Raw genomic sequence first — 17,564 nt, 5'->3', positions numbered from 1 at the left:
GATACATGCCTGAGCATTTTGCTTAAACATGCAACTAATCAGGAGGCATTTTCTGCACCAGAAGTAGTTATTTGGTAAGTGGAGGGTTGCATGAACAATTCAAGTACTTCCTCAGAATAGTCACTCTTGAGAACATCAAACATCTTGTATCAAATAGTGTTTGCAAGTCAGAGATTGCCAACACCTTTGTGAATCTTTGTGTATCGGATTCTCCAATGATGTGAAGCCCCAGGCTCATGGATTATAAAGAAGGCTTTGCTAATCACATTGATGACCTTTGTCTTAAACACTGGGTTGGTTTGTTTCTATTGTGTGTGTTTGATTTTTTGACCTAAGAACTTTTGCTCTTGTGTCACGAACTATAAATGATGGTTTCTGGCACTATTAACCTTGATTCCTTTGTACTCATATGACTTATCACCTATGGAAGTTACTTCTCTGTACTTTTTACTCTGCTTCAAAGCCAAATACTTAAGCAAAGGGCCAAGACAATCCACAGAACCAGTGAATAACCTCGATTTGGAATAAAATCATGTTAGCTGTATCTTCCCTTCCCTTTTCTAGTGTCTTTCTCTTTACTTCATCTACTGCATTTACTTAGTTCCTTGAAAGCATTGTGTGTATGTATTCCCTGTAACACACAGTGTGTCCTGTGGAAAATGCAGAGAACAATGACACCCCTCTATGGTTCTCAAAAGAGAAGAAAATAACCCATCAAGGGTAGTTGCTGACCCACTGCTACACTTCTTACTACCTATTTCTTTCTGATCTTTGCTCCACATTCCAGATGTTTTGTTTATTATCATTTGCTTTTAAAGTTATAATTGACCATCAGTGATTTTTGAGAAAAGTAAATTGTTTTTATTTTATTACAGAATACAGTCTCAGAGCAACTTGAGAAGTGTTACTCCAGAGATCAGATTTATATCTATGTGGGAGACATACTCATTGCTCTTAACCCTTTTCAGAGTCTGTGTCTTTATTCTGCAGAGGTATGTGGTGTGGCTTGTGTCTTCTCACTTTGTACAAATAATTATACTATTCAGATATTTAAATTAATTTAAATTATGCCAAAGAAAATTTGGTCCAATACCTTGAATAAAGAGTTAAATAATTATTATTAAAACACAGAAATAGAGAAAAACAGAAGGTGAATTGATCTTGATGCAGTTTGTGGTCTTTATGTGAAATATGTTAATTATTTCAGTTACTGGTAATTGGTAACTGGTCTGTATCACGTATCATATCAATAAACAGATGCCTAAAAAAGTGCAGACTTAATATCTATCTCTGAACCAAGGATGGGAGTGTCAAAAGTAAAATTGCATTGTATATACAGGTGCTATATACTTAATGGCTATAAAACTTACCATTATGTGTTTAAAAAGTCCTTTTGACCTGCAGATTGGCTTTTAATATCAGACAATATGTTTTATGAGTATAAGTGTCTAACTATCCATTATTCAACTCCTAATGTTTAAATACGGAATAGTATTCTGGAGTTAGGCTAGGCTGTTTTTGTGTTTAATTGGATGCATACTCATCTAGCTATTTGTGTGCTCTAGAATAGCGTTTACTACTGTGCTTAATGTTATTTTGTGTGTGGATGAAAAGTATGTAATTCTGTCTCTTTACCACTTTAATATTTACAAGAATAATGGCAAATTTACGAACCTTGACTGAAGTAGAAGATCTGGGCCTTAGTGTAAATTCTGCTCTCAATTAACTATGTGATCTTGGGCAAATCAAATGAGAATGTATGGTAAATGACGTGAAAGGAAAAAAGTGGTGATTGTCTGCCAGACATTATTATATCCAAAGAATAGTCAACAAAATGTTATCTGATTGTCCTATTTATAAAATGTCTTCTTATTTAAAGAAATAATAGTATTTTGAAACCTTAAGTTCTGCTTTGGAAGTGGTATGCATTTCCAGAAGAGTCTTCTTTTAAATGGCACTGCCAAAGTGATGTCATATTTCGTCATATCATGTTTCTGGGCTTTTTTTTTTTTTTTTTTGTCGCTTTTATTTTACAGAATTGTCCATGATTTGTGCATGTCTGTGTGTATATAACATATGTGTAACATTTTGCTGGTATGAAACTGTATTTTGATTCATGTTTTGCTCTTTAAAATTAGTGCTGTATCTGTAAATAAATGGGGCTGAAACAAAAACAAGACTCAAAACCCTATGAATATTCTTTTTAACCTTTAGCATTCCAAACTGTATATGGGAGCAAAAAGAACTGCCAGTCCTCCTCACATTTTTGCCATGGCTGACTTAGCATACCAGTCTATGGTAACATATAATTCAGATCAGGTAAGGACCGTCTCACATTCATAGCAATTCCCCTCTTAGGCTCTTGTGTGTCCACTGAATTTTGTGAGGATGAAGTCTTACAGTTTGCTCCTCTCACTGTGCAGTGCATTGTTATTTCTGGAGAAAGTGGTGCTGGAAAGACTGAAAGTGCTCATCTTCTAGTTCAGCAGCTGACAGTGCTTGGAAAGGTATAATTTATTTTTTGTCTGTCCTAACAGGAACATTTCTGATATTTCACAACTTAATTTAACCAATTAGGTTAATATTCATAAGTTCCCACATTTTATAATGCACAGAAATCATAATGCTCTTTGTCGTCCTTTGTGAGTTTAAAATATAACAAACAATAGAAAGTACGTATGCTTTGTTTTGAGGATACTTTTATTTTCATTCTCAGTAGGCAAGGCTTTATTAATTTGATTTTCTCTCTTTTTCACCCTAACATATGCACTGAATGCTTTCTTTACTTCCTCTCCTTTTGTAGTTAGCAAGTTAAAAGGGGAGTCAATATGCAAAAAATAATTATTTAATTTATATTTAAATATATTTAAATAAATATGTATCACACACATCCCATCGATGATCAATTAGAAATTTAAATTTTAAAGTGTCATTCATAAATAAATAAATAAATAATTTAAAAGCAAATAAAATAAAATAAAGTGTCATTAGCACCACAAAAACATGAATACTTAAATTTAGATCTTACAAAACAAGTGCAAGATTTGTATGCTGTAAAACAGAAAAAAGTTGATGAACGATATCAAAGAAGTCCTGAATAATAGAAGATACATACCACATTCATGGATTAAAACACTTAATATTATTAAGATGTCAGTTCTCCACAAATTGATCTGTAGATTCAATGCAGTTACAGTAAAAATCTCAACAGGATTTTTTTTTTTTTAGAAACAGACAAGTTGACTCAAAAATTTACATGGTAAGGCAGAGTAACTATAATAATCAAACGGTTTTGAAAAAGAACAGTATTGGAGGATTAACACTACTTTATTTCAAGACTTACTATAAAGCTGTAGGAGTCAAGATTGTCTTATTTGAAGAAAAGATGGCATACAGATCAATGGAATAGAAAGAGGAATCTACATATATACGGTTTATCGATATTCAATAAAGGTGCAAGGTCAGTGAATGATAGTCCTTTAACAAATGGTGCTGGAATAATCCCATAACTAAAATATTGAATCCTAATCTGGACCCCATGCACTACAAAAAATTAACTCCAAATAGATCGGAGACCTAAATGTAAAACCAAAAACTATAAAATTTCTAGAAGAAAACTGTAAATTAACTTTGTTCTCTGTCATCTGAGGCCAGGCAAAGAGTTGTTACGTACAACATGAAAAGCATAATCCATAAAGGTAAAAATTGGATTTCACCAAAATTCAGAACTTCTGTTAAGAAAATGAAAGCACAAATATAGGGTGGGGAAAAGAGAGGGACAACCACATAGGCCCACTGGCCTCGACCAGGGTTCCACGTCTCCCACCCACACACCCGAGCTGTTCCTGATTTGCACAATTATTCCCTCTCCTCTGCATCTGAGTTTACAGATTATCTTTACACCCTTAGTTTCAGGTTTAGCAGCTTCCATGGAAGCAAGAGAAGTGGTCCAGGCTTTGGAGAGCATTTGGATGGGGCCCCAGGCAGGTGGAGGAGGAATAACAAAATTTGAAGTGTACCTCAGTTTGCATAGACTGCTTATAAATTGTGTTCATAAATCAGGAACTGAACAGAACCATATCCGAACAGAAAACGTATAAAATATCTGTTTGCCCCTCTGAGAAGGGTAGTGAGTGGTGCACCTATGGAAAGGGAAAAACATACTAGGTCATAACATCTGGCAACATAGCGAGAATATGCTCTTGTGCATTCTCATCTACATAAAGTGCTTATCAAAGAGGAGACCTTTCATTCTACACAAAATTAATTTAAAAAAATTTTAAATATCTTGACATTTTCTCTAGGCTAATAACAAAACCCTGCAAGAGAAGATTTTACAAGTGAACAATTTGGTGGAAGCCTTTGGCAATGCCTGCACTATTATAAACGACAATTCCAGCCGATTTGGAAAATACTTAGAAATGAAATTTACCCCTTCTGGAGCTGTTGTGGGAGCACAGATTTCTGAATACCTTCTGGAGAAATCCCGAGTTATCCACCAAGCCATGTAAGTTTGTGTCACATGTTTGCTTATTTCCCAGGAAAACATAAGCAAAGATAATGCTTTTCTGAATAATAAAACATATTATCATTTAACAAAATTTCAACAAAAATTCAATAAAATTTTGTTGATTACCTGCTACGTGTGAGCCATTTACTGTTGGAAGCAGAGATCCCTCAGCACTGCCTATTCTCTCGTGTGTTACATCCAGGAGAGGAGTTTATAAATAGCCTAAAGTTGATGAAACTAGACAGAAAGCCCAACCCATTATAGAAGTACTAACAGGATAAGTTAAAGCCATTTCTGAAATAAGAGATAATATATTTCTCTACACAAAACTAATATGAAATTTAAATAGAAACAAGTCTTTCTCTTAAATGCTGGTATATATAAATAGATCTTTGTATTAATTCTATTTTTCTTAATGTTTATACACAAGGTACGAAAAAAAAATTCAGGAAGGGGCTTTATTGTATTGTCCTTTTTCTTGCCGGTTGATTTAAGCCACCAATACGGTATTTTGGTATGTTTAGATTGAATGAATTCCAATTGGCAGTGTCTCTCTTGTCCTAATGATTCCAAAACATCCTTGTTTGTTGTTCATATGCAAAAACTATAATCACAACATTGGATATGTACCCTGGTCTTTATATTATTTTTTTTTAATTGTGGCAATTTAGAGTCTTCTGTTTTTCTTATGTCGGTTTTGTGCTACACATATCTACATTATGGTAGTAATGTGTTGTATGTTAAATTCCTGGAAACATAAGCTGTTGTTAGGTATTAGTGCATTAGTATTTAATATAAGTGCCTTCAAATTTCCTGTCATTCAGTTTATGAGTAAACTGTGAATGTAAGTTGCCTGGAGGCACCTCCCGAGCTCAGCCTTCAATGTGGAAAGTTATCCTCTGGTCTTCAATTCTAAATGTGTAAGGATAATTATTAGGCAGTGATGGCTTCGAATGGTGGTTCCATGAAATGTTACTCACCTTGGGTAAGCTATTTAAACTTTAAAGACCCTTATAGAATCTTGTTTCTGCAACTTACTGTGTGTATAATTTGAAGTGCTTAACCTCCCTGCACCTCAGCTTTTCATTTTTAGAAAGGGGTAGCAGTGGTCCCTACCTGTTAATTAAGAAGATGCCTGTAGAGTGTTTAGCACAGTGAGGAGCACACAGAAAGAAACCTGTTAAGTTTAAGCCCTTATTAGCAGTTGTAGTGTTCATGGTTGTGTGGAGATTAGAAATAACATCTGGTGGGGGTGAGATAAATTGGGAGTTCTGGGTCTGCAGATACAAACTACTATATATAAAATAGATAAACAACAAGGTCTTACTGTACAGCACAGGGAACTATATTCAATATCTTGTAATAGCCTATAATGAAGAATATGAAAAAGAATATATATGTATAACTGAATCACTGTGTTGTGCACCAGAAATGAACACAACATGGTAAATCGACTATACTTAAATAAAAATAAAATAACATGTAGCACAGTACATGAGACACTGAAGATGTCAGTAAATAGCCGCTACTGTTATCAACGTGTGCAGCCGCCCAGGACTTAGTAGGCATGATTGTTAGTGCCTTTGCCAACCTTACCGGGAGGAACCACCTGGTCTTATGCAGGTGTAGAGACATAACTGGTTCTCAAAACAATTTGTCCTGCTCTCATAACCATGTAAGACTCTGTACTTCTGGCCTTTGGGGAAGGTCCACCTAAGATGCTAAAGTATTGGGATTTAGATGGGGTGCCATGATGTGAAGTGTCGGGGGCACCATTCACAGTGGGTTCTCTGGAGTCTTGCGCTGCCGCACCTGCATGTAGAATACCATGTGAGCGGTGCCCTCTGCGGCTACACATTGAGGCTGTGGATTTGTAACCATAAAAATAATCTCATTTATCCGTATTGAACCATTGCATCATCAAGTCCAGGAAATAGCACAATTAGGGTTATATTTTAGGCATACTATTAAGTAAGTAAGCTTATTTTCAGCTGGCCTAACAGACGATAGTTTAACAACATTGTTTATTGGTGAAAAGTATTCCAAATTCCAGTTCATCATCAGGTTGATAAAGATCTCAGTTACAACTCAAGCACATTAGCCGTATAATTTTTCTATTTTTCCAGGGTCTTTTTTTAATATCTATTTTTTTTTCTTTTACTTAATTTGAATTGCATTTTTAAATTCTAGAGAAGCTTTTTGTAATGATCTTTAAATGAGAAAATATCAGAAATGTGATAGAAGAATTCTTAGTTGGTAAATATAACTGTGCTATGTAATTTGGGGACTGAAAGGAAAGAACCAGTTCAAACGGCTTAACTGAGAGGAGGTAGAAGGCATCAAAGAACCAAGAAGAAACGGTGAGATACCCACATATGAACAGCACGGAGAAATCATTGCTGCTCCTGGGTCTGAAGGGCAGAACGTGGGAACACTCCGTGGAGCCTGGTGAGAACCAGGGCGGGGGAGAGGATACTGCGTGTAGGGAGCTGCTGCCCAAAGGAACACAGTTGTCCCTCGGTGTCTGCGGGGCGTTGTTTCCGGAGCCAGCTCCCTCCACGGGTGCCCAAGTCCTTGGATGCTGATTGGGTCCTCCGGGTCCACGGGTTCCGCATCCACAGATTCGATTGGTTGAATCCGTGGATGCGCAACCCAGTGGATATTGAGAGCCAACTCTACCGCTCCTGGGAGGGAGCGAGCAAGCGGAGGAACACCTCGACCTCGTTCGTCCCTCATCTCTCCCTGCAGGCTCCTGCCTGTGCTTCCTCCCGGCCCAACCCAGCGGGAAGCCGGAGAGCAGGGGAGCCCGGGTGTTGCCGTCTCTGGAGGTTAGCGAGCAAGGCAAAGAGCGGAGAAGAATCTGCGGTGGCAGAGAAGAACCGGAGCGGACCATTATTTTTTAAAAAGGAATTTACCTTTTCTCTTAATGGAATAAATGCTTTTCTTTTTGCCTCTTCCCACATTATCCCACCCCAATCTCTGACCCCATTTTTTTTAATACTTCCAATGATGGTATCTCTAGTGATAGGACTATCATAAAGTTGTGACTGACAGCCTTTCCTAAAATGTAGACGATTTTAAAGAGGACATTTCAAAAAGAAGTGACTCAATTCCAAGAAGAAAATGAAGCATCTTAACGTCAATGCTGTAAAATGCTCGTAAATGTAAATGGTAGCTGTTTCACCGCAGTTTTCCCCTGTTCCTACAGTTTAGTTCAGCCAAGGACTGACTGCGTTTCTCTCACGTGCCCGGGCACTTAACTAGACGCTACAGGGAGACATCGGCCGAATGGCACGTGTGTGCTCTCCTGTGGAGAAGGCGAAAATATTACTTATGGAGCAATTACTCTGTCAGGCACTGTGCTTTGTACTTTACGTCCCTAATCTCTTCTGTTCCCTCAGAGATGTGACAGGGTATTATTGTCTATCCTATACAGGGGGCAACAGACCAAATATATTGTAATAAGTTGCCTAATGTCAAAAAGCTAGTATGTGACTGAACCGGGGTTTGAACCCATGTCTCCCTGTTTGACTCCAAAGCCCACCATTTATTCATTGATGCACCCATGTGGCAGACATTTATTGGGTACCTACTATGTGCAGGAGCTGTTCTGAGTGCAGGAGATACAGAGCGGGACGAGAGGATCCCTGCGGTAAAGCAGCGCCTGGCCTCCTGGGAGCCGTGTCTGATTTGATACAGGGCTGGTTGGCTTCTCATCTCTCAGGAAAGTAGGCAGCAAGTTCCTCTGCGAGGGGTGGGCAGGGAGATGGCAAGGGAGGGGGACTGAGGAGACGGGACATCCTGGAGAAGGGAGTCCTGGAGGAGGGAGCGGTACTGACAATGAGCAGCTGGAAGCACTGTTTCATGAACACCCTGTGGAGCTTCATAAACGCAAGGCTGTGTTGTTGCTTTTCCAAGCCTCATTTCGGGCCCCTTTGGTGAAGGGCAACTCCAAGGTTGACTTTCCCAGGTCGGGTAAGTCCCTGCCTTGTGAGGACTTTGCCACAGTTTTGAGGTGCTAGAGGCCTTGGCTGCACAGGTGATCCCCAGGGTCCTGGGCACACGGGACAGCCTGGAGGGTCTTCCTGCCAATGGCTGGGTGGGACTCTGAGGAAGCATTAGAGGGTCCCCAGTGGGGGTAGGGCCAGAGCCAGAGAAATAAGTCGACTCTTGAACACCAGGGGGTTTAGGGGCACCAACCCCGCCTTGCAGTCAGAAATCTGCGTGTAACTTCTGACTTTCCCCAAACTTAACTACAAACAGCCTGCTGTTGGCCAGAAGCCTTGCCAGTAACATAAACAGTCGGTTAACACATATTTTGTATGTTACATATGTTATATACTGTATTCTTACAAAAGAGTAAGCTAGAGAAAAAAATATTATTAAGAAAATTATAAGGAAGAGAAAATACATTTAAAGGACTACACTTATCGATGCCATTAAGTTTATGTGTTCTGTTGACAAGACGAATCACCCATCAGTGCCTGTGTCCGTGTTGTCTTAGTTGATACAAAACACTGTAGATGTTATGCTGACACTGGACATCAAAAACAAAAAGATAATATGAGAAAGAAATGCATATTTATTTACAGGTATAACGGTTCATGCGTTGATCATAAAGAGGCAGCAATCAGATTGCCTTATGTCACCTCGTGTAGTCAATACAATTGCCTCACGGTAGCCTGGTCTATATGCTAAGGAATGAATCTTATAAAATTTTATGGCATACAATAGTTCAGTCATATTCACAATACAGTATTAGGAACTTCGGTGCATTGTCTCAAAAACCACTTTGTGACAATAGGCTGATATGTAGTTTCTCCAGCTATGAGAGAGAGGCATACTGTATGGTAACTGTAATTCTCTGAAGACAGAGTGATCAACCAGTAAGAAAGTGACACATTATTCATTTTACATTAACTATCACTCACTTTAGGCCCATGTGGAGATCGGTTATCCACTCCAAGTCTTGTACACGATATTCTTCACATTTTTTTATACTTATTGAAAACATTTATGCATAAATGGACCCACACAGTTCAAACTCGTGTTGTTCAAGGGCCAGCTGTTTTACCTGGTGGCTTGCTGAGACCCCACATTTGTCCCCAGGCCATCCTGACCTGGGAACCAGGTCCCGCTTGTGCGGGACGCTACGGCGCTGTGCCTTCTGTGAGTGCCGCTTTCATGTAGCTAAGGTGGGACACGAGATGGGTAATCTTCGGAGGTGACTTATTTTCCTGTTCCTTTAATCCTCTAGTTGTTTATCCACTGAAGGTCAGTGTGTTTCCTATAGCATCTCCAGGTCCTGTCGAATTACAGCCCTCAGTAAATGCAAACTGCTAATTAAAGAGAACTCCACCAGTTTTGTGTGTCTGTGTGTATGAGTCACTTCTCTAATTGCACACTGCATCATTAAAGGTGTGGCACAGAGAGCAATCAATGTGATTCCATTAGAACAAAGCGAACTAAATTATATGCTGTGCCTGTCTTAGAGAAGTTTCATTATTTTGTGGTGAGAAAAGACAAAGAACTAAACTTTTAGTTTTGTTCTAACCTTAACTCATGCCCAATGCTAGTGTTCATCGAAGCATTACTTGTGACTGCCGCAAATAATGGCTCAGGGGGTGGAAGATGCACATACAGCCAGCTGTAGAGAATGCTGCCATCCTCACTTCAGCACCTCAGCCCGTGTGTGGACACCCCTTTTCTTGAAACACCTGTCTTTGCTTCTATGACTGGACCCTCCTGTTTCCTCCTCTACCTCTCTAAGTTTTTCCTCTCTGATTTAGATTCATCCATCCATTCCCTAAATGTGCACTGCACTTACCAAAGCTTTGTTATTGTAGCATTTCTCTTTTCTCTCTGTATTCTCACACTTAGCAATTTCTTTTGATATCATGGCCTCAGCCGATAGCTCTGTGTGATTGACAACCAGAGATGTGCTTCTCACTGTCTCCTAAGTTCACATTTTTCATTTCAGCTGAGTACAGGCACAGCTCAGAGATATTGTGGGTTCAGTTCCAGACCACTACAATGAGGTGAATATCATAATAAAGCAAGTCATGTGAATTTCTTGGTTTCCCAGTACATATAAAAGTTTACACTGTGCTGTAGTCTGTTAAGTGTGCAATAGCATTATGTCTACAAAGACACTGCACATACCTTAATTAAAAAGTACTTTATTGCTAAAAAATGCTGACCCTCCCTCTGCTGCCATTTTATCTCAACCCCTTGTTCCCTCACACCCACGCATTCAAGAGATTTGATTTCCTGGACATTGGAACTTTCTTCCAGGGTGTCGGGATTATGCCCTCCCAGACTCGGGGGGCAGTCTCAACCCAGAATGCATACTAATCAATAGCACTGATACTTTTCTCTTTCAAAATGCATCCCTTCTTTTTGAAATATTAACAAGGAGGAGCAGGAACCCACATTAATCACTTTATCAAGTAGTACACTTTTGTATGAAGTATTTTTATATGTGAATTTTCAGGAAAGTCTATAAATGATGCCCTTCTCAATCCCTGCTAACTCTCTTGCTTTGACGTCAGCTTCGACTGAAATTAACATAATTACTCCTGCTTTCTTTTTGTTTTGTTTTGTTTTTTGTACTTTTTTTTAAAGAATTTAAGCCTTTTTTTTTGTTTGTCTTTGGGGTTTTTTTGTTGTTGTTTTTGCTTCTTTTTTCTTTTTTTCTCCTGCTTTCTTTTGATTGGCATTAGCATGGTATATTTTTCTCCATCCATTATTTTTAATCTATATGTGTCTTGGTATTGAAAGTGCATTTTTCAAAGAAAGAAAAAGACAAATGAACATAAATACAAAACAGAAACAGAGTCATAGACATAGAACACAAACTTGCGGTTGCCAGAGGAGAGGGGGCTGGGAAAGGACAGACTGAGAGTTCAAAATTTGTAGATACTGACAGACATATGTAGAATAGATAAACAAGACTATACTGTATAGCACAGGGAGATATATACAAGATCTTCTGGTAGCTCACAGCAAAAAAGAATGCAACAATGAATGTATGTATGTTCATGTATAACTGAACAATTGTGCTCTACACTGGAAATTGACACAACATTGTAAACTGACTATAACTCAATAAAAATGTTAAAAAATAAATAAAGTGCATTTTTCATAGACAACATATAGTCGGATCTTGTTTTTTGATCAACTCTGACAGTCTTGATTAATTGAGGTATTTAGACCATTCATGTTCAAATTAATTACTAATATAGTTGGATTAATATCTACCGTGTTTGATACTACTATTGTTTCTAACTGCTGCCCCCATTCTTTGTTCCTATTTTTGTCTCCACTCTTTCTCTGCCTTTTTGTGGTTTTAATTGAGCATGTTATGTAATTCTCTTTTCTTTCTTTTCTTAGGATAGCAGTCATACTTCTTTTTTTGCTTTCTTAGTGGTTACCCTAGGATTTTTAATATATTTTTACAATTAACCCAAGTCCACTTTCAAATAATTCTATAGTGCTTCACAGATATTGAGAACTTTATAACAAAATAATCCCAATTCCCCTCTCCCATCCCTTGTGTCATTGCTGTCTTTGATATCATTATCTTTAAGCATACATAAGCATTTATAAATGTATGTATATATTATACATACACATAAGCATATGTAATTGAATACATTGTTGCTATTATTGTTTTCAACTAACTCTTACCTGTCAGGTCAATTAAGCATAAGAAAACGTATTTATTTTACCTTCACTATTCCTTCTCTGATGGTCTTCTTTTCATTATGTTGATCCACATTTCTGACCTACATTATTTTTCTTCTCTCTAAAGCACTTCTTTTACCATTTCTTCCAAGGCAGGTCTACTGGCAACAAATTTCCTCAATTTTTGTTTTTCTAAGTCTTTACTTCTCTTTAGTTTCTGAAGAATAATTTCATGGGGTATAGATTTGGAGGGAGGTGGGTTTCTCTTTTCTCGGTACTAAAGATTTCAGTCCCGTCGCTTCTGAGTTGCATGATTTCTGATGAGAAGTCAAATGTAATCCTTGTCTTTGTTCTTCTTCAGGTAAGGTGGTTTTATCCCTCTGGCTTCTTTCAAGATTTCTTCTTTATCTTTTATCTTTTTCCTTATCTTCTATAATTGGAAAATGATATGCCTAGGTGTCTTTTTTTTTTTTAAGCATTTCTCCTTCTTGGTGTTTTCTGAGTCTCCTGGATCTTGGTTTGGTATCAGACATTAATTTGGGGAAATTCTCAGTCATTATTGTGTCAAATATTACTTCTATTCCTTTCTCTCTTTCTTCTCCTTCTTGTGGTCTCATTAGGCGGGAACGTTGCCTAATGGATTATGGCAGGTAGATGAGATCAGACAGCACATACTGCCATCTGGCACGACACACTCTGTTTATCATTAACTTGTTTCCTTTTCCGTCTGGTCCCACTGGCACGTAAACTCCAAGAAGTTCGGGCTTTTGACTGTTTTGTTCCTGCTACATCCCCAGTGCCTAGAACAGTGCCTAGTAGACACGCTCATACAAAGTGTTCAGCAGTATCTGGAATTTGATGACAGTGGTTGTTGAAAATAACAACAGTCAGCAACTACAGAAAGGCAAACTCCAGTATTCTGGGACACCGACGTGGGCACTTAACAGTTGTTGTTCTGATCATTATATTGCCAGGAAACTTCAGCAAGTGATAAATATTCTTACTAACTGCCTTCCTGAAAATGTCTTATTTTTTCAGTGGAGAAAAAAATTTTCATATTTTTTACTACGTCTACGCTGGTTTAGCAGAAAAGAAGAAACTAGCCCTTTACAAACTGCCAGAAAATAAGCCTCCCAGGTAACAAAGCAGGGTGGACTTCCATAAATACTGCTTCCACTTTCCACTTAATTTCAGATTTTCACCTATCCTTTCATATTTTTTTTCAGATACCTGCAAAATGACCATATCAGAACAGTACAGGACATGATGAATAATAGTTTCTATAAATCCCAATATGAGTTAATTGAGCAGTGTTTCAAGGTCATCGGCTTTACAATGGAGGTGAGTGTGAAAGACACGTGAACCTCTGCAGGAAGTGTCTTTTTGTCGTCACGAGTGGTAAGAGTTAGCATTTGTTGAGTGGTCACTATATGTCAGACGTGGCGCTGAGGGCATTACATGGATCTTTTTTTAAATTACTGAAATGGCCTTATGAAATAGCTAGAATTATATTTACCTTCTACATGAAGAAACTATGACCTTAAGATAGAACCAAATGGTTTTGTTCGTAATCTTTTATTTTACTTGCATTTGCATCTCCCACATATGTATGCAATTTTATTTAAATGAGTAACTGTAACCATGTCTCATGTTCTTTTTTAGCGCAATCTGTTTTTCTAACAACTTTATTAAGGTATAATTCACATCTGTACAAGTCAGCCGTTAAAAAGTGTACACTTAATGCAGTCATGAGGCTGTGCATCCACCCCCATAATCACTTTGGGAATATTTCCATGTTCTAAATTTTCCACCCCAAAAGGCGACAGGCTGGTGATTAGCAGTCCTTCCTCATCCCCATCCCACCTCTACTTCCTATCACTCTAGATCTGATTATTGTGGACATTCCACACTCATTTACTGATGCCATATGTCACCCTTTGTGACTGACTTCTTTAGCATAATATCTTCAAGGTTCATCTATGCGGTAGCAGATATCAGTACTTCATTCCTTTTTATTGAGAAATAATCCATTGTCTGGATTTACCTCACATTATTTATCCAGGCATCATCATTTGATGAGCGTTTGGGTTGTTTCTGCTTTGGGGCTATTATAAATAACGTTGCTGCCATCATCCAAGTCCAAGTTTTGTGCGATGTGAGTTTTCACTTCTCTTTGGTGTGTACCTAGGAGTGGAAGTGCCAGGTCGTGGAGTAACGCCTGAGGAACTCCTACACTGTGCCCCAAAGTAGCTGCACTATTTTACATTCCAACCAGCAGGGTATAAACGTTCCGATTTCTCCCCATCTTCCTCAGCACTTATTATTATCTGTTCATAGCCTTTCTATCAAGTGTGAAGTGGTGTCTCATTGTGGGTTTGATTTGCATTTCCCTAAAGCCTTATGATGCTGTAACTTTTTTTCATGTATTTATTGGTCCTTTATCATTTATAAATCTTTGAAGAAATATCTGTTCAGAGTCTTTGCCTATTTTTAATTAGGCTGTCTTTTTATTATTGAGTTGTAAGAATTCTTTGTATTTAGATACAAGTTTCTTATCAGATACATGATTTGCAAAAATTCTCTCTCATTTGTTGTCTTTTTACTTTCTTGATGGCATCCTTCAAAGCACATTCTTTGTATTATTGATTTTTGCTTTTTTATATTTTTATCAAGTATTCATTTGGTTTCTTGTGTTATCCTTTTGCTTAAGGAGAAAACTTGGTACCTCTATTTCTTTATTTAACGATGGAAACATTTAAGGCTACAAATTTATCCCTGAGTAATAAAGATTTCTTTCTGTGTCATAGGTTGTATTTTTTAATTTTTATAACAAAGTATCTTGTTTAATAGGGGCTCCTGAAGGCTTTTAGAGAAGCTTTCAGGCTCTGCTCTTAGCGGTTTACTGTTTGCTGTGTTATTTCAGCCCTGCAATAAAAAGAGCACTTCACTCTGAATGTGAATCAGGCTTTTAGTTGAGCTCTTTCAGGAAAGTAATGTGCAGTTGGTTGATTTCAATTTCATTTCATAAATGACACTCCTGCAACTTGAAACAGTTAATATGTCTGCTTAAGCAGTATACTGAAATTTCTTGGATTATCAAATCTCTGCTAAGAGCTTGAGCTAAAAATAATATCTAATTCTTCTCCAAAAATTTGGAAAATTTGATCAGGAGGATGTGAAATGTAGAGATGCTGATAGAAGTGAAATGTTACAAGAATCATTCAAGTTGCGTGCAGTGAGGTTATTGAGTTTAATCATTCTGTAGCATGTTTTTAAGGCACTGTGAACTCCCTTTTAAAACGGAAGGCTGTCTGCAATAACTGTTAGTCCACTGATGCATCTGCTTGCTAGAGAATAGTATTTCTAAAGCTGTGTTTGTTCTCAGCATAGAGAAAAGTTTGCTACTAGTGTGTTTTCTCCAAATACTGGAGCTTCTGCTGTTGACAGCTTCCACAACAGGTGGCCCCCCAGTCTTGACTTTCCTTTGAAAGCCTTTGGTTCCATCCACCTTGGGTCTCCTCACTCAGGGCTGAGGGGAGGACTTCCTTAAGACCTTGATTTTAGGGAGTGAGATGTGATCTCTGCCAGCTGGGTGAGGTTGGAGAAGAAGGATAGATAAACAGCTTTCTTTTGTCTTGAAACTAGGGCCTTACCTTCAGGAGTGGTTTTGGTAAACCACAGTGATCTTTGTCCATCAGGACACATTTCAACTTTCAGAGCTTTTTCTGATGTGGCCTTTCTCCATAGCCAAGAGGAATTCACATTTGATGGGAAGACTCCCTACCTGGCTGCCTTTACAGCCCCAGAATTTAGAGTCTTCCTTTAATTCTGAATTCTGAATGCCACTCTGTTTCTAGACAAGTGGATTGGTCATGGGGAGAGGTGGGTGAGAGCTGTGGGAGCCCAGGGGAACTGGCAGGCTGTTTTCAGGACCAAGGGAGGAGAAATAACTCCTCTTGGGACCAGAGAAGAATATTACCATGACTTTCCCAGAGCTCTCGGTTTTTTGCCAGAAGACTGAGAATTATGTGGACAAGAGGGAAGTGATACTGTAGATTCATGGGCAGGCCAGCATTGAATGCATACTTAGGCACATACTTTACTCACGGGGAGTCTTGAGCTGAAGTTGAAACACCTTTTGGTTTAGCAGTAGAAGCTCCAGCTCAACCATCTTTATTTCTGAATGGTGCGTTCTTTCCATGGATTCCTAGAGGCTGCCTGGAAATTTGGCTAAACTGCAGCTCGAATCAGGAAGCTCAGTGGTTCTGCAGAGGTCTCTAGGCAGGAAGCAGATGATTCAGGACCTTCTCTCTGTTGATGCATTAAATAGCTTTTAGGCTGTAAAATGGAACAAAGAATCCATTGTTTGATAAGATTTCTGAAGGTTTTTAGGAAAGCTTGCAGACTTTGCTCTTAGCTGTAATGTTACTGCGGAGAATTTTCTACAGGTGAGACGGATGCATTTCTTAAAGGGCCAGTATATAAATCTCACTCCCCTACTCCACTCTCACAAAAGAAAGAAGGGGAAAAAAAGAAGGAGGAGGGCAGGGAGGCAGAGGAGGAGAAGCCACTGTGGCAGCAAACGTTGGCAGGGTGACTGGACTGATGTGTGAGGACAGGACAGTTTGCTTGAACAGTAGCAGCCTTTGCTGGAGAGTTGGGAGGAAAACGGTGAGGACAGAACAGGAGAGAACAATTGGGAGGTTCCTGAGCTTGCAGAACACATTGTGGCCATCTCACGGGAAGAGCGGAGTGATGTACACCCTTGTGTGCACCATGAGGTCTGGGTGGTGGACACCATCTGAAAGCTATGTTGTCAACTGTACCTGACTGCCTTTGGTGTCAGAAATGACCCTAATATATTTCCTAATGAAACAGATGGCTTTATACCTAGGGAAATAAGTGTGTTTGCCATTGGCTCAGCTCTGGGGAGGAAGGCCCTGACTTGAAAGGCCTGAGTGTCACCCATATTCCAGGTGACGTATGACTGTCACCCGGAGATTTCAGACAAGCCATGGGAGACACTGCAGGTGATTCCACATGCCACCCTGGTCCAGACATAGTAACATTCATTCGCTCTAATTCTGAGGTCCCAAGCCTCACTGGTGACCACCTGGGTCTTTCACTCTCATTCTGGGTGAAAGGGATCAAGATCTCGTCCTCCCCCGTGTGTTAGCACACTATATAACACCTAGAGCAGCTGCAGCAGGACTGAAAATAGGATGCTTGCTGCTCCGTCAGACTAGCTTGATGCTCATCAGTTTCAGCTTAGCTCTACCCCGCTCCAAGCCCTTCCTGGTCATGGCTGCTTCCGGGTGCATCTTCCTCAGTAACATTGGCCAAAATTCACATTCAGATCTGCCTCCTC

At 38.9% G+C, this 17,564-nt stretch overlaps 1 protein-coding gene across 1 annotated transcript in view; it reads left to right on the top strand.

The window, feature by feature from the left end:
- Positions 1 to 17,564, top strand: part of MYO3A (myosin IIIA) — a 193,718-nt gene that overhangs the window by 80,722 nt on the left and 95,432 nt on the right. The window contains 6 exon segments of the mRNA XM_032473581.1: positions 876 to 992; positions 2,215 to 2,319; positions 2,424 to 2,507; positions 4,305 to 4,507; positions 13,235 to 13,333; positions 13,423 to 13,537. Coding sequence (XP_032329472.1) covers positions 876 to 992; positions 2,215 to 2,319; positions 2,424 to 2,507; positions 4,305 to 4,507; positions 13,235 to 13,333; positions 13,423 to 13,537 — 723 coding nt within the window.

Source organism: Camelus ferus, chromosome 35 (genome assembly GCF_009834535.1).
Source record: "Camelus ferus isolate YT-003-E chromosome 35, BCGSAC_Cfer_1.0, whole genome shotgun sequence".
Classification (NCBI taxonomy): domain Eukaryota; kingdom Metazoa; phylum Chordata; class Mammalia; order Artiodactyla; family Camelidae; genus Camelus; species Camelus ferus.
The sequence above is the reverse complement of the archived record's forward strand: the minus strand, read 5'-3'. Positions and strand labels throughout refer to the sequence as shown.